The sequence below is a fragment of the Emydura macquarii genome, unplaced genomic scaffold (assembly GCF_026122565.2).
Source record: "Emydura macquarii macquarii isolate MOO-44397 ecotype Brisbane River unplaced genomic scaffold, CSIRO-AGI_Emac_v2 contig_2897, whole genome shotgun sequence".
Lineage (NCBI taxonomy): Eukaryota > Metazoa > Chordata > Testudines > Chelidae > Emydura > Emydura macquarii.
The window spans coordinates 11,471,840-11,495,217 of NW_027133034.1; the positions used below are offsets into that span (position 1 = coordinate 11,471,840).

The following is a 23,378-nucleotide window of genomic DNA, read 5'->3' on the forward strand; positions in this document are numbered from 1 at the left end:
AAGGAGTTTAATTCAACAAAACAATCAAACCTATTCTCCTCTTTGAGCTGTTTTGTGCTCAAAACAGCATTAGCCCTTGCTGTGTTAGTTGATTACAAAATTGCTGTTTTCTCACCTCAGGGAATTTCTTCCTTTGTAAATACTCTGTCATCACAGGATCAAAGTACTTGGCATAACCCTCATTGATACTGTAGATCTTCCCTTTCTGCTTGATTTTCACATCTTTATCCACCAGAACAAATTCACCAAGAGCCTACAGAAGAACAAGGTGTACCAGTTACTAGCAAGCGGCATGATATCTTGCATGCAAGTTGACAAATATAAACATTGGGGGTGTGTAGGGGTAGTTTAAAAAAACAAAAGACAGACCAAAAAAAAAAAACACATTTAAAAAAAAATGTCATGATTTTGAGGCCAATTTCATGATGTTTTGGGGTCTGACTCAGTTATGAACATTTGGGGTTCACAATACTGGACTGTATTCATTTGATATTAATAATTATTTCTGAGATTATTTTTGTCCACACTGAAGATATGGCAAGTCGTCTTGTACTTAATGCAACTTCCCAGCTTGTGATCTGTTTGAAACAATGAAACGTCATATAAATGAATGCTGATGAAAAGACCAAGCTGTCCTAAAGTCTTAGGAACTTCCCTTTGGCATGGCCTCTCTGACAGTGTTGGTAACACTCCCAAATATACTGAGAATGCTAATCTCCCTAGGTGCCTGATGATTTGGAGCGTCCATCTTCTTCCCATACCCTAACATTCTAATTCATTAATTCCGTGTCCTCCCTCAGCCTTCAGTTCTGTCCCCTGTATGTCCTCCCTCAGTCCTGTCCTCCCTCAGCCTCAATTCTGTCCCCTGTATGTCTGCTGGGTGTGATCTCTTCAGTAAGTTACTTTTAGGGCTTCGGTATATTGGCCTTCACTGAAGTCCATGCAAAATGGTTGGCCTCTGTGGAGCCAAGATTTCACCCATTGATTAAATAAATCCTTTTTATTGTTACCCATCTTGTGTTGACTTTCCAAATGAGCCTTCTCCTTCCCAAGCTCCCTGGACACACTGTCTGGGCTTCTGGTGTCTGATGTTGAGAAGCAGTATGCAGTTTTAATGGGCACATTTTTGCACTTGAAATATTTGGGCATGCAATTCAAAGTGCTTAAAGTAAAGCTACGTAACCTAGGGGTGCAGTCAGGAAATTTGGGGTATAAGTGTATAAATTATACCCCCGGTTAATATTTGCATTTGCTGAATTAGAGGTTAAACTGAGGCTCTTAAAAAAACACAAAAGAGGCTGGGGCCTTTAATTGAAGGCAAAGGCCCTGCCCATAATGTGTTTTCTTAAACATTTCCCAGCGTCGAGCTATGATATAGCCTTAAGGTGAAGGCACGAGGGCAAGGTCTCGATTTCTTCTCTTGCGTGAATGGGACTGAGGTACTGCAATTAAGGTGGATTTGTATTACCTAGTACCAGTAGGATGAGGATGGATTAAAGCAGGACATGGTCAAAAGGGAGAATGCCACAAATAATATTCTCTAGACTAGAAAAATGGAGGGGGTGACAAAATAAGTAAAGCCTAACACATGAAATACTAAAAGGCAACAAGACTGTATATAGTAATTAACATCTTGTGTATACCGGATCTAGCATGAAGCAGTCCACTCCTTGCCCGGTAGAAAGAGCCACTAGTGTAGCACTGCCATACAAGGCATAGCCTGCTGCAACAATATTTCGTCCTGGCTGCAAGGCATCCTTTTCAGAGGGCTCATCTTCTGTTGTCTGAGGAAAGAATTATCACAGTATTGACAGTTGAAATCTTAATGAAAAACAATAAAAGCAGAACTCCAATTTATATGAAAAACTGTTAAAATAACGCAGGTTCTTCAAAGGTTCCCTCTGTACGTTGAGCTAGGAATTTGTAACAATTAAAACAGACTGTACCCAAGTAATCTAGCCCAGGTTTGGCACAAGCCTATTGCATACTGGGACAGGAATTTGGGAGTTTTAGTTATGATATGGAGCCAGTAGAATGCATTCAGTGAAGCTGCTATCTTAACAGTACATTTTAGCATGTTAATTCAAGATTACGAGCAACATGAGACAAAACACATGTAGTCTCTTTTCTCTCGCAAACCACAATATGTACTGTTGTGCTGACGCCTTTTATAGTGAATAGCTGCTAGAGGAATACATTAATTCATGAAATAACTGGAATATTGCAGCATTATGGAAGGAAGATTGTACATAGACTTTGTTAGATGGGTAACTTTTGAAGACTTCATTTCCCCTCTTCCAAGTACTTGATATTCCAGTTGCACAAGAATACTTCATAAATCATTCTGAGGTTTTAGTTTTATATTACATTTATGCATCTCATGTGATTTTACTTCAAGTTCTCTAAACCAATGTCTACATCGAACACTAAAGCACTGGGTTCTGCTAGTGCAGGCTTCTGTGGAGTCCCATTGAAGTCTGAAGATCAAAGTCCTTTATTTACAGAACAGGAGCAGCACAGGCTGTGACAGTGCAAACTTTTACCAGACTTCCCCATCAATATTCCTCAGCCCTGACTTACAGGGACCATCTTGAGGGGTGAGAGGGCAAGGGAATAGGAGCACAGGGCCCATGAATTCCAGTTCCAAACTTGATGCCTTGGGCAAGTCATTTAACCTCCTTGTGTATGTCTCATAACCCATCTACAAAGTGCAGTAAATCTTATCCTCTTCATGGGGTGCTTAATGTTAATGTTTGTAAAAACAGTAAAGCATTTTATATGGTTTGAATAGGAACACTCACATTGTTATTTCTATAATGCTATAAATGTGTATGGTGGTTTATAAATAAGTCCTAGAGGATTGAAAACTGATTTAAAAACCATAACAAACAAAGCCAATGAAAAACAACAATGCTTCCTGTTGAGAGGAGTATACTAGAGGAAGTGAGTGATTTGTGTGTGTTCTTGACCCCTTTAATATCTTTAGAGATCTGTAAGCAACATGTGAATTAAATTAATAGATGATATTAAACTGTCAGGAACTGCAAATGTCCATGAGGACAGAGACATAATTCAAAAGGACCTAAAGAGAGAGCAGAAAACAGCAGAAAAAAAATGCAAGATGATCTATCAAGTGCTTCCATTCAATGAAAGGGAGAAACTTGAGAAGCAGTAACGCTGAAAAAGACCTAAAGGTGATAGCGAACAACAAATTAGCATGAATTCATTATGCCACATGGCAGCAAGATAGACCAGGAGAATTTTGGACTGTATTCACAGAAATGTCACATTGTGGAGAAGAGAGGGGTGTTGATATAGTCCTTCTCCGTAAGGCTGTACTTAGATTGCGTTTATCTCTAAGTACCACACTGAGAGAAATATATTTACAGATTAGAGGGAGTTCAGAGAAAAACAACGAAAATCATCAGGAGCTGGAGGACCTAACTTAAAAGACTGAAAGAGAGAAATATCTACAGCTTGGCTAGGAAATGACAGAGGTAGGGACATAAGACCATGAATGTTTTGAAGGCTGTTCAGATAGATGCAAAAGCAGTAATAGTATTAAATTAATAAAGGGAAAATTTGGGCTGAACATTAGAAAAACTTCTTGATGGATGTATTAGACTTTGGAATAGTCTTCCTACGGAAGTGATGGAGGCCCCCTTGCTTGGGAGATTTAGAAGTACATTGGACAAAATATTAGAAACTATAATTTAGTAGGACACACCACAATTTTCTGGGAAAGGCTGAGTAGCTGATGCAATAATTTCCCCCCAATCTCTTTCTTCTACATTTTTTGTTTCTGACTCTGTGATAAATGCTGAGAATTGTTATTCTCTATGCTTATTCAGGGTGAAATCTTGGTCTCATTGACTAAATTGGGGCCATGATTACAGCTTCATTTTTTGGCCTGTTTGCCAAGTTTGCCAGAAAGTTTGTCAGTTGTGGTGGCTTCTTTGTGTTGACACCTGTTTACTAGGAATTTGAATGAGATCTTCAGTACAGTCCTGAGTTCCCTGCTTAGCTTTTACTTGTTCCTGCGTCAGGCAAACAAATTCCTCTGGAATGGAATGGGCCTTTATTAGTTTGAGTAGAAGCTGAACAACAACCTCAGGATTTGGCCCTAGGTAAAGTCGCTTCATCTAGGGAGGGTTGGTCAAAACTTTACTATTCAAATTGTTTTTAATGGAAAATTGAGGTTTTTGTTGTAACAGGGCCACCTGCCCCTTTAAGGCCTGGGAGGCCTTGGGCCAGTTAGCCCAGCCCTACCTGTGCAGGGTGTGGGACTTAAAAGGAGGAAGACTAAATAGGAAGGGAGTTCTCTGCGGAAAGCTGCCAGAAGTCCATGGAGAGGGGGAAACTGGATGGATGGATGGCTAGACCAGCTGAGGAAAAATGTTGGGGTGGGGGGTGTCTCCTGTGGCTAGCCCCAAGGAGAGAGGGGGCAGACATAAAGGAGGAAAACCTCTAAGGATTAATAGGTCATGGGAAGCTGACTGAGGAGAAAAGCCCAGGAGTTGAGGGCTGGCAAGGGAGGAGCCAGATGTGCGGCAAGGAGCTGAGCTCAAGCTAGGAAGAGCCACGAGAATGATTATAGGATTAGAAAATATGCCTCGTAGTGATAGACTAAAGGAGCTGAATCTATTTATTTTAACAAAGCAAAGGTTAAGGGTGACTTGGTTACATTTTATAAGCATCTACATGGAGAACAAATATTTGTTAATGGGCTCTTCAGTCTAGCAGAGAGAGGTATAACATGATCTAATGGCTGGAAGTTGAAACTAGACAAAGTCAGACTGGAAATAGGGTGCAAATTTTTAATGGTGAATAATTAAGCACTAGGGCACTTTACCAAGGTCGTGGTGGATTCTCCATCACTATCAATTTTTAAGTCAAGATTAGATGTTTTCTAAAAGATCAGCTGTAGGAATTATTTTGGGGAAGTTCTATGGCCTGTGAGATACCGAAGGTGAGACTAGATGATCACAATGGTCCCTTCTGGACTTGGAATCTATGAAACCGGATGAGGACTATGGTCTGCCACAGGCCCTTAATAGGAGAATAGATCTGACCCAGTCGGTTGGACTGACTGGGGCCTAGGAGTTGGCAGTTGGGTAGTGAGACAAGCAGTTGTTGTTAGGAGCCTGCCAGGAAGGAAGGAGGCAGAAGTCTCGAGGCCTTGTTTTGATGTTATTCTTGGGTTTGGACTTAGGGACTCTGTTACCTTGAAAGGAATTGAATGCTTTAAAGTGGGTTGGCTGTGCCAACCTGCTTCTACAGTCAGAGTAGCTACAGATGGTTGTGGGGAAACTGAAGCAGAAGTGCCTCAACACCTGTTCTCACAGACAGTGTGTCGTCTTACATCAACTAAACAAAGTTTTTGCCAAAAATGTCTTTCTATGGAAATTTCAGACTTTGTTGAAAAACCAAACACCCCACTATGCACTATGACAGCTGAGCAAGATGGGAGATGCACAACTGATGTAGCTTGAATGCTTCACGCCTCCATTCCTCTATAACTCTCACAAGAACCAGGGCAATATTTTTTTAATAAAAGAATTTCGGTTTTCAGCTAAAAGGTTTTGACTAAAAACTTCTGGATTTTGGCTGAAAGTCTTCAGTTTTTTATTTTTTTGCCATTCTCCTCACCATCTCCATTTTCTGACCAGTTCCACACTGGTGAAATATAGCAACTGTTTAACAATATGTAGCAACATGACAACTATTTACGGAAGGAAATAAAATCCACTTGATTTTGTGCGTGTGTGTGTGGGGGGGGTGTTGGGTTATGTGTTTTTTTTGGTAGGTGGAATGTAGGCTCAAAAAAGAACAGACAAGATTACTACATGGTATATCATTCTCAATACCTAGACACAACACTTTAAAGAATCCTGAGAAGCTAAGACATCATGTACATTGTAATATCCTACAAATGCATTCACATGTAGACACACATTATGGAACCACGATAAAGAATTCAGTTTACCTCGTGTGATGCTGTCTGTATAGGGGTAACCATTTAAAATATTATTTAGTATCAATATTGCAAAATTAGAATAATTCAAATGAGATATGCTATGTCAGGTACCTTTGGAAAGTTTGTAATTCACTAAATATGATTTTGTTTATGTGCATGTAACATCTTGGTACTGTAAGTTTTATGGATAGATGTAATATATCTGTATCCAAAAACTTGAGGTGTTACTGGGTTACACCCTCCAGGCAGGTTGGTATCATCCTTGCTAACTCATCAAGGGCCATTACCTTTAAATAAGCCCAGGGAGAGGAGTCAGGATGGCACTTATGAGTCATCAGGACATGTAGAGACATGCCTGTGGTCAGGGATTCTGCTGCAAGGCCTTTCCCTGCCCATGTGCTGTGAGCTTGTGTTTGAAACAAGTCACATGGCAGAGCAGAGAGCCTATAAAGGGCAGCTGCACCATCCCCATCTGATCTTCATTCCTGCGTCCTACCTTTGGATCAACTCTTCTACAACTGAAGCTGTGAAACAAAGGCCTGAGAACCATCCAGGTACTGGATGTAGTCCAGAGGAACTGCACAAGCCTGCAGACACCACAATTCTGCTGAGAATCTGATAGATTTTAATGTCATTTATATGTAAACACAAAAAAAGAAGCTTACAAGAAGTGGAAGTTTGGTCAGATGACTAGGGAGGAGTATAAAAATATTGCTCGAGCATGCAGGAGTAAAATCAGGAAGGCCAAAGCACAATTGGAGTTGCAGCTAGCAAGGGATGTGAAGGGTAACAAAAAGGGTTTCTACCGGTATGTTAGCAACAAGAAGAAGGTCAGGGAAAGTGTGGGGCCCCTTACAGAATGGGGAAGGCAGTCTATTGACAGATGATGTGGAGAAAGCTGAAGTATTCAATGCTTTTTTTGCCACTGTCTTTACAGACAAGATCAGCTCCCAGACTACTGCACTGGACAACACAGAATGGGGAGGAGGTGAGCAGCCCTCAGTGCTGAAAGAACAGGTTCAGGACTGTTTAGAAAGGCTGGACATACACTAGTCCATGGGGCTGGATGCAATGCATCTGAGGGAATTGGCTGATGTGATTGCAGAGCCATTAGCCATTATCTTTGAAAACTCGTGATAATCGGGGGAGGTCCCAGATGACTGGAAAAAGGCAAATACAGTGCCCATCTTCTTAAAAGGGGAGGAGGATCTGGGGAACTACAGACCAGTCAGCCTCACCTCAGTCCCTGGAAAAATAATGGAGCAGGTTCTCAAGGAATCCATTCTGAGGCACTTGGAAGAGAGGAAGGTGATCAGGAACAGTGAGCATGGATTCACCAAGGGCAGTTCATGCCTGACAAACCTGATTGCCTTTTATGATGAGATGACTGGTTCTGTGAAGCAGTGGATATGATATACCTTGACTTTAGCACAGCTTTTGATACAGTCTCCCACAGTATTCTTATAAGCAAATTAAAGAAGTATGGGTTGGATGAATGGACTATAAGATGGATAGAAAGCTGGTTAGATCATCGGGCTCAACCGGTAGTGATCAATGGCTCGATGTTACCAGCTGCCAACTAGACAAGCGGAGTGTACCAGGGGTCAGTGGTGGGGCTGGTTTTGTTCAACATCTTCATTAATGATCTGGAGGATGGGGTGGATTGCACCCTCAGCAAGTTTGCAGAAAACACTAAGCTGTGGGGGAGTGGTAGATATGCTGAAGGGTAGGAAAAGGATACAAAGTAACCTAGAAAATTTGGAGGATTGGGCCAAAGAAATCTGATGAGGTTCAACAAGGACAAGTGCAGAGTCCTGCACTTAGGACAGAAGACTCCCATGCACTGCTACAGACTGGGGACTGAGTGGCTAGGCAGCAGTTCTGCAGAAAAGGATTTGGGGGTTACAGTGGACAAAAAGCTAGATATGAGTCAAGTGTGCCCTTATTGCCAAGAAGGCTAACGGCATATTGGGCTGCATTAGTAGGAGCATTGCCAGCTGATCGAGGGAAGTGATTATTCCCCTCTGTTCGGCACTGGTGAGGCCACATTTGGAGTACTGTCTAGGTTATGGCCTCCCACTACAGAAGGATGTGGACAAATTGGAGAGAGTCCAGTGGAGGGCAACAAAAATGATTAGGGGGCTGGAGTACATGACTTATGAAGAGAGAGTCAGAGGGAACTGGGCTTGTTTAGTCTGCGGAAGAGAAGAATGAGGGGGGATTTGATAGAAGCCTTTAACTACCTGAAAGGGGGTTCCAAGGAGGATGGAGCTAGGCTGTTCTCAGTGGTGGCAGATGACAGAACAAGGAGCAACAGTCTCAAGTTGCAGTGGGGGAGGTCTAGGTTGGATATTAGGAAAAACATTTTCACTAGGAGGATGGTGAAGCACTGGAATGAGTTACCTAGGGAAGTCGTGGAATCTTCATCCTTAGAGGTTTTTAGGTGTGGCTTGACAAAGCCTTGGCTGGGATGATTTAGCTGGGGTTGTTCCTGCTTTGAGCAGGAGGGTGGACTAGATGACCTCCCAAGGTCCCTTGCAACCCTGATATTCTATGTATCTGATTGCTTTGACCATGTAACACCTCTCTTATTTTGTTTCTATCCTTTATTATAAATCTTTAGTTTTAGTTACAAAAGGATTGGCTGGCAATGTGGTATTCTGGCTAAGAGCCAAACTTATAATTTGGTAATATGGCTGACCCTTTGGGGATCAGGAGAACATTTTTGGTAAAGCAAATACAGTTTTAATAACTTATCTCTCTACTGGGCCCAGTTTCTGATTGGGAGCCAGAGATTGGAATGCAATAAAAGGGGCTATATAACTTCTTGATAACCAGTGTGGGGGATCAGAAGCACTGTTTGTGACTGGTTGGTGAATCTAACTGTAGTGTTAGTCACCAGTTTGGGAGAATCAGCTCTTCTTTTTGCAGTCTGCCTTGACCTTGGCATTTTCAGGTGGGCTACCCTGGGCATGGACGGGTCGCACCACGGTTGGTATGTTAAGACTAGTAACGATTCAGTACAGAGCAGCTCATTCAGAAAGGTTGCAATGTACATAATGAATGCAAATTAATGAGTGCATATTTTAGAGCCTTAATACTGGCTACATTCTGTTAACTCTCTCCTAAATAATATTTTCAAAACCAACTAGCTTGCCATGAACAGCATGTTTTTTATGCTTTCCAACCTTAGGGTTTTTTTCTGTTTTAAAATTATATGCCTATGACACAAATCTCAACATCAAGAGCAATAATTGTCCATCGTAGACTACTTACTTGCAAAATTAAATCTAAAAACTAAATACACTTTTATGTGCAGATTGCAAACATATTGTGAATGTCTAGCTTTTTTGTACTCTTCCCACCCCCCATGTTAAAAATGGCCAGGGGGGTGCGTGGATGGGGGTGTGTGTGTGTGTGTGTGTGTGTGTGACCCTCCTTCTCCCCTCCCCCCCACCAAAGGCTTTTCATTCAGATCTTATAGACCCTGTGTTCATATAAAGCAAATATAAATAAATCTTATGTGAAAGACTGTTTTCAAATACAATATATTTATCTGAGATGATTGTTACAGACTCATCACTAATGAATGCTTCCTCTCCCTTCCCCGTCCCCAGTAGTCCTGGGTGAGAAACGAAACAATGATGGGCTATTCTGAAAAAGCAAAGGAACTTATCCCTAGGGAATTGGAAGCTGGCCAGAATTCAGCTTGTTTTTCAGTACTTGTTCATATCTGTGCTCTGAACTACCCGGGGGAAATGAAAGTTCAGCCTCAGACAAACTTCCACAAAGAAATGCAGATCTGTTCAGAGGTAAAAAAAAAAAAAATAAAATGCTGGAAATGGTGAGGCTATTTTATTGGGTTTTTTTAAGTCTGTGGAATAGTTCTGCCCTAGTGAAGTACAATAAAAAGTGAACCAGTGAATAGAAACAGACAGTGTAAGCCTGATAACAACCTTAGTGTATTTTCTTTTTCTTCACCAATATATGGCTACGATATAGGGGGATGGTTTAGCATAGGCCTTGAAATATCTGACTCCAAAGTTTCAAACTCTGGCAAACTCTGAACTCTGGCTGTTCAGCCTTTCATTGTTGCAATATGAAATATATTAAAACTTCATGGAACTTATCTTTCGGATGACACTGACACTGTACAAACGGAGCTTGAAAATTTTTCATAAGTGACATACCAAAAACCCAAGAGACAGGGAATCACTGTAGAGCTGGGATTAGATCTCAGAGAATCCTGGTTCCCAATCTTGTGTTCAGACCACTAACCTCTACCTCTCTTGGTAAAGATCAATAATTAGTGTCTGTTGCTCTTTTCCCCTCTCCTTACCTCTCCTCTACTAGGGAAAAATGACATGCATTGCTAAACGGATAGAAAGTGAGATGTCAAGATCTCCAGACAAGTTAATATTACAAAAAAAGGTAGCAGAATGACATAGGACAGCTATAGTGAGAGAACCCTTGAGTTCAGAGAGGGAGGGGAAAAGAGCAGAGATTAATTAGGCTGCTATGTTTCCTGCAAAATCATATTTTTCAGTTATGTTATAAAGTGGGTTAAGCTTCCACACTCCCAAAAGTTCACATATTATAACAGCATCAGTTATCTCTTTACAAATACACTACTTTGACTTCAGCCCGATTGTCCATCCACCTATCACTGCTTTACTTACTTAAAGGTTTTTTTGCTTTGTAATTTCTAAAATTCTACCAAAAATATTCCTGGTGGTGAAAGGAGATTCAAGGGGAAGCAAGAGGCTACCAACATCATCCACTCATGAAGAGAAAAGAATGCAGGCAAAACCAAAAAGAAAAAGAGTAAACATAAAATAACATTTTCTTGAAGAGACTGCAGTACTGCATTTCTGCCACGAAATGGGGCTGTGTGAGGCTATAAATTAAGAGTGCTGCGCTGTCCTAGGCTTGTTTAGGATAGTCAAAGCAGTATCTCAGTATCTTCCAGTACTAAGTAAGCACTGTTAGTTTCCTTGGATTCAAAAGAGACCCACAATGGTAGTGGTCATTCTTTCTTTAAAGAAGTTAGAGAGAGGGATCAAGATTCTAATGACCCGTGTTGTTGGTAAGAGAATCTGATCCTACAATTCGTTTCTACCTTGCATCACATTATCAGATTTCAGGGACAGGGAATGAAAAAAATTAGTGTATCCTTCTGGCTCAAACCATTCACACTTTAAGGCCTTCTCTTGGCAGTGAATTGTTCTATCAAATGGAGTTGCCTCCAGCTCTTGAAATATACGGAGGAACTTTTAAAAAGACTACTTTTTAAATACAACCTTGCGTCCAGAAATGTTTGGCGTGGTTAGCAAATCAGCACTGGAGTTGTTTTTACATAACATAAATAACAGTTGCAAAACTCCAATCATATCTCAATTTTGAAGATTATTTAAGTCCCTCTTGTCAATGTGTAGAGAGCATGTTCATGTTTGCTGTGAGCTTGTACAGAACAATATTCATAAGGAGGGAAAGATGTGTTCCAGATCTGGACTAGAAGTCAAGAGCTCCTGAGTTCTAATTCCAGCTCTGACACTTGCTTTCTCCTTGGCCTTGGCACATTACTTAACCTGTCTATTTGAAGGTTCATTGTTCAAAAGATGCTGTCTCCGTTTATTAAAGTTTTAACTAGCTTTATAGCTTCTTTCCTAAAAGGAAGTCATTTCACAGAAATGTTTGAACTCTGTAGTAGCTTTGGGATCCAGGTTCAGGCAGTGACATGATGAGCGTGCATATGAATGATTTCCTTATAAACTCAGAAGGGACCTCATAAATCTGGTAGCAGTTATGAATGGTCTTTTTAAGCTGACCTGGTTTACTTCAAAATCCTTTCCGTGTGGAAGAGTATTTAAAGATGTTTAAACAATTTTCCTTCCTACATAGGTTTTCAGTCACTTGGGAGAACATTTAATCTTTTTTCTTTCATAAATGTCTGTTGCTGCAGAATTGCAAACATTTTTTATTATTTGGTTATTTTAATGGCTTTGAGGAAGGGCAAGTTAGTAAAAATACCATAAAATCCTCCCATCTGAGAGGGCTGCATATTTAGCTAATTTATCCTGCTAAATTAGTACCTTAGTGGAAAGGATGATGAAATGAAAAAGCTGTGTGCATAAATGGGTTTTCTAATAGCTGTGAGTACAGCCTAGCTTTTTGTCTTTCAAGTGGGATTTGTTAACTTGTTCATGTAACGAAAATAAATGCACTTGATCCTGTGGGTGGAATCTTTTTCCTTTGGTTACATCTAACCTTTTGAGAGAGAAAAGTAATTTGTGTTGAGTATTCTAGTTTGGTCTTCTTATACTTTAATTCTAAAATAATATGGCAGAAGGCACACAGGGTTTGCTTGCTTGTTTTTGTTTGCAGGGGACTGAGGAAAAATTGTAGAAAACAAACTGAAAACCTCTTTGTCAAGTGGTTTTGAAAGGCCTTGCCATGACTGGGGCGGGGGAGGAGGAGGAGAAGTGATCTTGACTCCAGTTAGCTATCTTGCAGTAAAATCCTAATGAAGACAAGGCAGTTTGTAGTTTTCACACAAATTAGCAGGTAGAGTTATATGTAGGAGGGACATTAGTCTTGAACTCAATCAATTAACTTGTGAAGACTACAGATGTCCTTGTCTTCATTAGGATTTTACCTCAAGAAAACTAATTGGAGTTAAAAACACTCCTTTCCCTCCCCAGTGAAAGCAAGGTCAAAGAGTAATACTAAATATTTGTAATATGGTGCTCACTGTTATAAATTCAGTAGACACCACATAGTTATTTCCTGCTGTACACCAGCCATATGAAAGACGACGTTACTTCCTGTTCTAAGTGTAGGAGGTAATCACGACATCTTGCCTTCTGTTTTTTGAGCCTTTAGGATTCATGTTTCAAGTGTTTCTTTGAGAAGACAAGAGCTGTAATCTTAGAAAAAACAAAAAAAATCCTCAAACCCCCAAAACCTGAGGGTTTTGTGTAATCCCATGACTCTGTGAGATAGGACTTTCACAAAAACACCAAATATTGTGAAACTTGTAGTAAAATTGTGAGGAATTGACATCACTCTAACTGTTGGCAAATGCTGGTGGTTACATGGCTGCCACTCTATGCAGCTCCATATTGGGTAAACAAACATGGTGAGTTGTAGAGATGGATAAGAACCAATATTCCAGATCTAAACATTCCTGAACTTCAAGTTAGTTTGGTTCCACACCTTGACACTGGGACTCTGGCCAGTCGCTAGGTCCTGTCCCCCTTCAGCACTCACTGAAGTGAGTAAATAGGATTGCTATAGCTAACCAGTTGCCTTCTAATTAGAAGCCACTTTTAAAAAATTACTCTGGGTGATAGAGAAGGAAGTGCTGTGGCCCAAGAATTTCATGTGGACAATTGAGTTACATGTGCTTCTTCCTAAAAATTCAGTGCATTGTTTGATATCAATATATCTTCCTTGTACATCTGTGTCACTATATGTCTCTTTAAAGCTCTGTTGATTCGAGAGACGCTGGAAATGAAAGTGGAGCAAGCTGATACATAAGAAATGTTTTGTCCTTATGGGGTGAATCATACCGTGTGTGTTTGTTCATCAACTTACCTTCTTGTAGATAGCAAATATTGTTCCTATTGATGCCAAGCAATCTATATTGGAAGAGCCATCTAGTGGATCAAAGCACACCACATATTTACCCTGAAAGAGATAAGAGAAGTATTAAATAATATGCTCACTTGTGGTATCTTTTTCCTCTGTTTGGTAAACCCATGTTTTTCCTACTACATTTAGATCACCAAATGCACTTGACAAATCCAGACCAAATGTACGGTTGTTGTCTGTATAGCACCTCCAGTGTGTATAGCACTTCACTGAAATGCAGGGAGACAAGCTGCTTGCCCAAACAGCTGACTGTATAACTACACAAAGGATCAGAAAAGGCATAGCATGAAAGCAAAGGAACTGAGTGGTTTTGTTCCAGGTGTGTCTTGGTTTATTAAACACATTTTATTTAAATTGTATTGTGAGCTAAATGAATGGATTATGAAGTGAGGCTCGAGGGTAAGGAGGCAGGGATGGATGGCTTTTGGAGGAGTGCTACTCCAAATCCTGAACTGTGAATTAGTTAGTATTTTCTTGGGACTCCATGTTAAATTAAGGGAGTAGGTGTCATAATACAAGATGATTTCTATACATGTGGAAATCTTAATAGGTAGCCATTTGTTCTCTTAAGGCATTTGATTTAGAGTCCAGTTCTGCCACCCTTGTTCAAACTGTGTAGCACCTTACTCCTTGCAGTCCTGTCTAAATACTCATGCAAACAAAAACAAGTGACACCAATGTTCAGAAAAGGGTCTGATCATGGTAGGATTGAATTGGGATCCCAGTTTTCCTAACATGCTCGTAAATAATTATTCCCCCAGTTTTAATTGAGTCCTTTGCAAGTTACTTATTGAAAACAACTCATCCACTGTAATTAATCATTTAAGCAGTAGAATAAGATGCAGATTCTCTGCTATCCCTTAGGAACTTGGTGCCTTTTTGCTTCTTACAGGTAACATAGTCCCTATCCCCTTTTTCAATACTCTGAATAATAGCACCACCTGCTGCTAAATGAGAGAACACAAACATATGTACAGACCCTTTTGTCTTGTGGAGTGATAATAGCATCTTTATTCTCCTCTGAGACAAGGACACAGGTGCTGTAGGAGGACTGTAGCATGTTAATAACCAGAGAATTGGATAGCACGTCCAACTTCTTCACTTCATCACCAGTCACATTAACACTTCCTGCTATTCCATACCTAAAGGACAGAAAGTGTGTATATGTCAGTGAAAACACTAAGAAACGTTAAAGCAACAAGACAGGCCTGAATTTTGACAGGAACGTAATGTTCATGAACGTTAAGACTTCAGAAAAGGGGTGACTGTGGCTTTTCCCAGTCCATCTCCCCCCCGAAGTCTTTAAAATACCTTTTTAGAAATCCATTCCTGGTGGCAAATGAAAACCTGCACAAGGGAGGGAAATATTGTGGTCTTAGTTCTGAGCTTTGCTGTGATCCTAGCCACTATAAAGTCACCTGAACTGACCTCTCGGGAATAACCCTGGCACTGGAATGACCCTTATTTATTCTCAAACCCCTTGTGGGGCTTCCACTGTAAGCAAGTACTGTGGAAGATGGCCAAAGGATGGAGGTTTGTTTGAGGAAGGGGAGTGTATATCCAGAGCCTGTTCTCTGCCCCAAAGTAGCCTCTAGGGAGCCATTCAGCATCTCCATATGTTAAACCAGGCCCAATGAGTCTTACTTCCATCAGGAGCCAGACAGATCCCTGTCCAGGCCCAAAATTCAGAGCCTTACAGACATCTTTGAGCTATCTTCCTCTCTGAGCTGCACCTCAGAAGAAAGAGCTGTGTATTTTTATATATGTATTTATATAACTAAATGGTAGACAGCGATGGCATTTCCATGATAAATCCCTATTTTCAGAGATTTATTTAAAAAAAAAAAAAAATTCTAAGGCAAAACTCTCAAGCCAGAAAATAAATTTTTGATCTAATTTATCTGATTCAGTCACTTTTGAGACAGAGGGAAGCAAATAAGAGACCCTGTGAGCACTTTTTTTTGCTCTCCCATAAAGCCAATATTATTTAAAGAGAGGGGGCAGGTTGTTAGTCATAATGTGGACTATTTTCTCCATTTTTTTTTTTGTATAAATGTTTTAAAAATCTAACTGTGGGAGCCCTTGTTGGATGAAGTATGTTTAGTGTCTCCATCTGCATCTCCTTCAGGACAGTATTATTAGTGGTGGTGGTTTTTAAATACAGTACTGACCAATATTTTCAAAATTATTTAATGTTCACGGGGTTCCCTAGTTTTTCAGTGCCCAGCTCAAGACCCCTTCAAGGGACCTCATTGCCAAAGTGGTGAGCCACCCACCTTCTGAAAATGGGGCTCCCTCAAGGTATCTCAAGTCGGGCAACCAAGAAATAAAGGTGCCTAAAAATCACTAGTCATTTTCTCAAATCCTGGCCACTTAGCTTAAAAATATGTTTGTTTGGGGACTGTTGACACTGTTGACAGTGGCCTTAAACATAAGCAAGACTGCAGGGCACTGTTATAATTTCCCACAGCAGGATAAAGGATTGTATTCCGTGTGCACCCAAAACTGATGAAAGTACGTGGGATGTGCAAGGAATACGGCATCAAGCCCAGCATATTTATTAAGAATTCTTCACTTGCTGTCCACGTGATCTCATCATGCTCCGCCATTGAAGTCAGTAGGGTTTGACCAAATGTACTCATAGACTCTAGGGTCAGAAGCGACCAATATGATCATCTAGTCTGATCTCCTGCACAATGCAGGCCATAGAACCTCACCCATCCATGCCTGTAAGGTACTTTAAGGTACAGAGAATCCACCAGCAAGTGAGCCATGCTACAGAGGAAGGTGGAAAAACCCCCAGAGCCTTTGCCAATCTGCCCTGGGGGAAAATTCCTTCACGACCCCAAATATGGCGATCAGTTAAACCCTTAGCATGTGGGCAAGACTCACCAGCCAGACACCCAAGAAAGAATTCTCTGTAATAACTCAGAAGCCACCCCGTCTAACATCCCTTCACAGGCCATTGGCATATCTACCACCAGTTGTCAAAGATCAGTCAATTGCCAAACTAGGCTGTCCCATCATACCATCCTCTCCATAAATTTATCAAGCTCAGTTTTGAAGCCAGCTAGGTTTTTTTGCCCCCACTGGAAGGCTACTCCAGAACTTGGAAGGCTATTCCAGAACTTCACTCTTCTGATGGTTAGAAACCTGCATCTAATTTCAAGTCTAAACTTACTGATGGCTAGTTTATATCCATTAGTTCTTGTGCCCACATTGGTGCTGAACTTAAATAATTCCTCTCCCTCTGATGTATTTAGAGAGAGCGATCATATCTCCTCTCAACCTTCTTTTGATCAGGCTAAACAAGTTAAGCTCTTTGAGTCTCCTCTCAAGGCAGGTTTTCCATTCTGCGGATCATCCTAGTAGCCCTTCTCTGCACCTGTTCCAGTTTGAATTCATCTTTCTTAAACATGGGGGACCAGAACTGCACACAGTATTCCAGATGAGGTCTCGCCAGCATCTTGTATAACAGGACTAACACCTCCCTATCTCTACTGGAAATATCTCGTCTGATGCATCCAAGGACCTCATTAGCTTTTTTCATGGCCATATCACATTGCTGCATGCTTTGCTTTTCAAAAGCAGAATGAGAGGATGTTGCAGTTGGTTTAGACCTCCTTTATGGAAAACAGAAGTAGGCTTAAAATTTTATATCGGACCCTTGTCATAGTATTTTAAAGGGATCCCAAACGGCACACACATTATCAGTTTGGTAATATGCCTTATGAGGGTTTTCCACATGCAAGCTCTTCTACTTCATGTAATGACCTGTATATACCACCAGATGGCTCCATTTTGCAGTCAATCAGTGACAGCACTTCAGAAAGGGTTGCTGATTCCTCATAAAAAACTTAATTTACAGATTTTCTAACTTTATTTCCCCTTGTTTTTAGGGAAATATGCTTGAAGACAGGAGTTTTGTTTGTTAAATAGCCTTCCCACCATAATAATGTTTGTGACTTCCCAGCAGTTGCTGTAGAAATTACATCTGGATTGAGATTTTTTTTTCACAAGCCTCCATCGTTTTACAGAACTTTGAGGGGAGTGATGGGAAAGCAAAAGATACACACAGATCATTTCACTCAGCACAGAAAGGCATCCACCCTGAGATGGAATGGAGCAGCTGTTTTAATGCATAAAGTATTGGGATGGGAAGTGATCCCATCAAATCTATGTCCTTCCCTGTGGCTCATTTCCTTCCTTTCCTTTTTTCCAAGAACAGGGGGCCTGCTGCTGTCCCAGAGTCCATCACTTTCTCCCTGAGGGGTTCTTGTCCTTGCGCTGATGCCCTCAAGGAGTGTATTAGAGCAGCACTGGGGCATCTGCCATTGCACAGCAGCGATCCCTAGCAATGGAACTGCAGCTATAAGAGTAAAAATACAACAAGATAGGGAATGAGCAGACTCCCTGAGCTCACAGCATAGGGTTGGAAGCTATGATGATATCCCAGTGCTTTGTTAGAGACATGCTTAGGATTTTGGTGGAATTTGTTCTGCTCTCACTTGGAGGGAAGATTGCCACCAGCAGAATCCCCAGTGCTGCTTCCTGCTTGACCTGGAAATATTCAGATTTTGCAAAGGACTGATGTTAGTCAGGGAACAAGGGGTTGGAGCAGATAAACTTTTGTGAAACAAAGGCCATGTTTTCATGTGTTTGCCAACAGGTGGTCAGGCACTAGAGCTAATAAGCAGAGTTCCCTATCTGATTGCTTCACTCTTTGCGTACTGTACACGTTACCACAGCTGTCGCTCTAATTCTAGCACTTTGTCAGCAGCAGCTCTCTGAGGCAAAAAGTTGGAGCCTCCCCCAGCTGAGGGAAAGAAAATAATGGCTCATGAAATATAAGTACCATGATTTTTAAATGGGATTTTTTAAGTCTTTCATAGTGACATTTCACTATTAAGATAGTTGGGGCATGCTTTGCTTTACTAACACATGCTATTATAATTCACAATATGTGTGTTTTATTGAATGGTTATGTACGATGGACAGATGAGACTTATTTGGTTGATATAAAGAGTGTGCACCTCAGTGGGCTCCTGAATTAGTTGCAGAGCCCGATAACTGAATTTATATATGTATTCTTCCAAGATCATCTGCTTAGATTGCAAATACATAATGTATGATACGTATTTTTGAGGAAGATTTTCAAAGAAACAGGAGTCAAATGGCATTTAAATGCCATTTATGTCTTTCAAAATCTTCTCCTTTGTTGTTAAATAGAAAACTTTTAAAAGTCAGTGTTAACTTTTTAAATATTAAAGAAGCCACATCATGCCCTCTTATTTGGGAGAACTAGAAATGGCATGCCTATTTAACTTCATCTTTCATATAAAAAGAGTTTCTAGCCCTTTTTCATGTGAGGATTGCACTGAAAATATAAACTGATGTAAACCAGTCACTAGGGTTTGACAATTTGTCACTGAAATTTCCTAAAGATCATGGGCTAGTCATGGTTGGTTGTACGATGAGACTGATAGCATCAGTTAGACATATGATTGGTGGGTTATTTCCTGAAACATCTATTTTTCAAAACGAGGCCTTTCCTTCTCAATATAATGGATGCTTTGGTTCTGAGGGAGGAATTGATGTTGAAACATTAGTCACATCTTTTTTTATGTTAGGGATCAATTCTATTTCTTATCTATATAATATTATTCACTTTACTTTAGGGTTTTAAAAATTGGAATGCCACAAAATTTCTAAATGCAACTCTTCCTTTAAGTCATGTCAGTGAAAACAGTTTGGCTTCAGTTAATATCAACAAAAGCGAGAGACTGAAAATGGTCTAATGATTACAGCACAGGAGAGTCAAGGATCTCTTTCTGGGTCTACCGCTGACTCAGTGAGAGACCATGGACAAGTCATTTAACTCCTCTGTATTTTATTCCCCACCTGTAAAATGGGGATAATGGTACCTTGCTCACATGGTGCTGTGATGTTAATTCATGGTTTGCAAAGGACATTGAGATCCTTCAATGAGAATGCTGTAGAAATGCAAAGTAATAAGTGCTAGAGATTCCTCTGCCATACAGTATAAAGGAATAAACTGCTTCGTGGAGTATTTTACCTTAGTTCCACATGTGTAACCACATCACTGATCCTGGGAATTAAGTGTACACACCATACATATATACAAGATTACATTTCAATTATACAATTTTATTAAATTTCTCTTTCTGCCAGCAGACTCTATTGACATGTTGCTATTTAAGGACCAACATCAGTGTCTGTTTTGAGCCAATGCATGAAGATCAGGTCAGTTCATTTCAGACTAGCAAGGCAATCCTCAGTTCCCATCTTCTAATAGACCAGAAGCCAAACTAGCTGGTTGTGCTTGCCCTTCACATAGGGCTACACACCACTTTCTGGTGATCTTGACACTAGTGGGAGTGGGATACACACAACAAAGGCAGTATGTAACCTTCCCTAGGGCTTCTGAATGATATTGTTAACACTGCAGTCATAGATGTGGACATCAGCATTCCCAAGATAAACCCTGATTTTTTTCACAGTTTAGAAGCTAACTGTGACAATATGCTTGGATGTTAGTAGAAGATATCTAAGTGTGATATTCTGCAAATTTTCTAAGACTTAAAAATACACCAATTTTACCATTTAAAAAAGATAATAAGATGAATAGGACAGGAAATAAAGTCACAAGATTTTTGTTTTGCTCTCATTTGACTCAGTTTTTAAATTGAAATTTTGCAGAACCATGACTAGTCCCAGAGGACATTTCAGGGACAAATTTAAAATCCTCCATAAACACACACACTCCCTTCTGGCAGTGCATCTTTTCCAGCCCCTGCTAAATTTTGGGCTCAGAATTTACACTTTCAGTAACTTGTTTTAAAAGAGGCATGCTGAATTTAAAGTGCTGCCCTTTCCTCAGTCTTCATGTGGAAGCAAATCCCTCTCCTCCTCCTCCCTTCCCCCATATATCTAAACAAGACTCACATGTGGGCAAGGCCTGCCTTTCTGACTGCAGAGGAGATGGCCTTGACCGCAGTCAGCATTGAATTGAGCAGCTGCGTCAGCTCTCCTGTAGCGCCTTTAACTCGTCGCCCCTTTTCCATAACGTATCGGGTAAGGGTTAACATATCTGTTTCGAAGGGGCTTCTGTCTGACATCTTTGCTGGCAAATAAAGTTTTTTATCTTCTCAGTTAGTCAGGTTGCTTTCCTGCAATGTTGCTGCTCCTCAGTAACTGTTTTATTTGAAGGAGAAGCCGTTGGCTCGTTTGCCAGACACGGTTTATTAAAATGTTCTTGAGCCCATGTGATTTAAATGCTTGGAATAGCTTTGCAGAGTCTGCCTGTTCTGTAGGTCTTCCAAGATGCATAAAAGCAGCTTGGGAAAGAAACAACTACTGAAAAACTACCTCCCTCCCCATCTCCCCCACATATTTAAGCTAGTGATTTGCAGACGACATACTATAGTCCTATTGTGTGGAGATCAGTGAAAGATTATTAGTATATACATTTTGCTAGCCAAGTCAGTTAAATGCCATTCAGCAGGTAGGTCCTCTCTGCAACAAAGACAAAGTAGAATGAAATCTTGCTCCAGCTGACATTCTGAACGAAAAATCTGTTCACTTATTTGACACCCTCTTGATAAATTTCAAATGGAGAAAATATGCAACAGCGTTTTTGGTACGTTAGTTCCTTATGCAATGGATTCTGCTGCCCATCACACTGAGAACTCTGAACCCCGTAAACTAGTGATCTCTCTTCCAATACAGCACAGATACGGTCATTTAGCTGTGGAGTCAGTAGCCAAGTTTATCAGTTTTGTTTTTTTTAATTGGAAATTTTATTCACAATGTTGGGGGGCTGGGCAGACAAAGACCAGTGCCATGAGGTTCCTGGTACTTACTCTTCTGCTGGCTGTCTTGCTTTGGGCTGCTGCTTAGCTCACTGCTCAGAGCAGGCTTAGTTTTCAAAAGCAATTAGAGTCCTAAAGCTAAAGGCCAGAGGGGACCACCAGATCATCTAGTCTGACCTGTATGTCACAGGCCACCACCACCAGCAGTAAGCACTTGCACAATTCCCAGTGAAGTCAGAGGAAGTTGCAGGACATCTCCCTGGAGGCGGGAGGGCTGCAGAGTGCTACACTTCTGAAAAAAATCACCTCTTAAACCTTTGTGTCACTGTTAAAAGGGGGCTAGAACTTAAAGTACCTACCTCATATGGGTAGTGTGAGGCCTAGTTCATTGTCTTTGGATAGCGCCCTGTGGATATCCGCGTCTGCGGATATGGAAATCCGCAGACCATGTTTGCAGATGGGATGCGGATACACATTTTGTATTCATGCAGGACTCCACTCATGGAAACTGTTCTGGCATGCTAAATTAAATTACAAGACCCTAGCATGCTGAGCATCTTACACATTGATTTGCTACACATTTTCTCTAAAGGTCTTACATTCCTTGATAGCCTGCTGTGATCATGTTCAACTAGCATTCATTCTTAGTCCATGCTAATGTGTAAGTGAGAAGCATTGGGAAGCGCTTTGAGATCTGTTGAAAAAACACTATAGAAGAGCTAAGCAGTATTATTTGTTATGATACTGCTAATGTCTGGACAGAGAAATGCAAGTGAAATAGGACTGATAGCATAGATGCTTTGTAATCTGACAATTAAACATGAGCTATTAACATTTCAATTACACATGGTCTAGTTTTTCTCAATACAGATAAGACAGTAAGGCCAAATTGACTATAGAAGCAATGATTTCTTACTCCATTCAATTTACCTATCAACTCCATATCAACCTTATATTTAAGTTAAAGGGCTGATTATCCTCATAAAACAAGGAAATTCAGAAGTAAAGCAGAAAAACCCGGTTGGTATTCTTCACTTAACTCGTACCTTTGTGCAAAAAGCAAACTTGTATAAAAAAGTTAGCCCCAATTTGGAACTTTATAGCTACCTTTCCTTCCTTTTGTTAATAAGAGCTGCAGTACGAGATAATGCTTTGCAACTGAAATCCTTTTCAATTTTTAAAAAACCTGTAGGCATTTTAAGTTCCCATTCTCTTATCAGTACATAAATTATGGACCTTTAAAAAGATTTAAACTAAAGTCTTGATACAACCTTTAAAAGTCAAAAGCTGACAATGATATTGTGATACCAAAAAGGAGCAAAGGATAACTGTGTGCTATATCTGATAGGACAAAAATCCCAAGAGCTGAAATCTATCTCATAAGGAAGGGGTATATGGAGTGACAAATTGAGTTACTCAGATCTGCTAGCTATCTACTCTGTTATCACTCTGTCCCCCAAGATATTGATATAAGAAGAAAATATTCTGGAAATTTCCTTTCATCTAGCACTATCATGATGTACTTCAATGCACATTGATTCAAAATATGAGTGACTGATATTTTGGAGCACCTGTTGTCAGGTTTTAGGACTTTTCTTTTTTTAAAGAGGCTCCACATGAAGAGAAAAAACGAAAATATTTTAATTGAGGAAGAGCATGATTAAATTACTATATTGTATACTCACAAGGGAACAGAATTGAAGTTGTACATGCAGCCTTAACCAGTGATTCTAAACCATTTCCATGCTGGGACCTAACTCTAACCCAAACCTCTGTTCTGTGTAGCCAGAATCTTGCTGGGCCTCCCCAATCCCAGCCCATTTAGCAACACAGGAAAGGCAGGATGGTTGTGATTCTCTTGACCTGTTCCACTCATGGGTTGAGAACCCATGTATCTATATTTGTCCCTCCACTGG

General features: G+C 40.4%; 1 protein-coding gene across 1 annotated transcript in view; it reads right to left on the bottom strand.

The window, feature by feature from the left end:
* Nucleotides 1-20,895, bottom strand: part of LOC137167255 (fructose-1,6-bisphosphatase isozyme 2) — a 34,190-nt gene extending 13,295 nt beyond the window's left edge. Inside the window, exons 1-5 of the mRNA XM_067569355.1 lie at nt 20,597-20,895; nt 14,610-14,772; nt 13,574-13,666; nt 1,644-1,784; nt 116-253 (exon numbers count right to left, since the gene is read on the bottom strand). Coding sequence (XP_067425456.1) covers nt 116-253; nt 1,644-1,784; nt 13,574-13,666; nt 14,610-14,772; nt 20,597-20,769 — 708 coding nt within the window. The 5' untranslated portion in view covers nt 20,770-20,895. The remainder of the gene's footprint in view (nt 1-115; nt 254-1,643; nt 1,785-13,573; nt 13,667-14,609; nt 14,773-20,596) is intronic.
* Nucleotides 20,896-23,378: the final 2,483 nt, after the last annotated feature.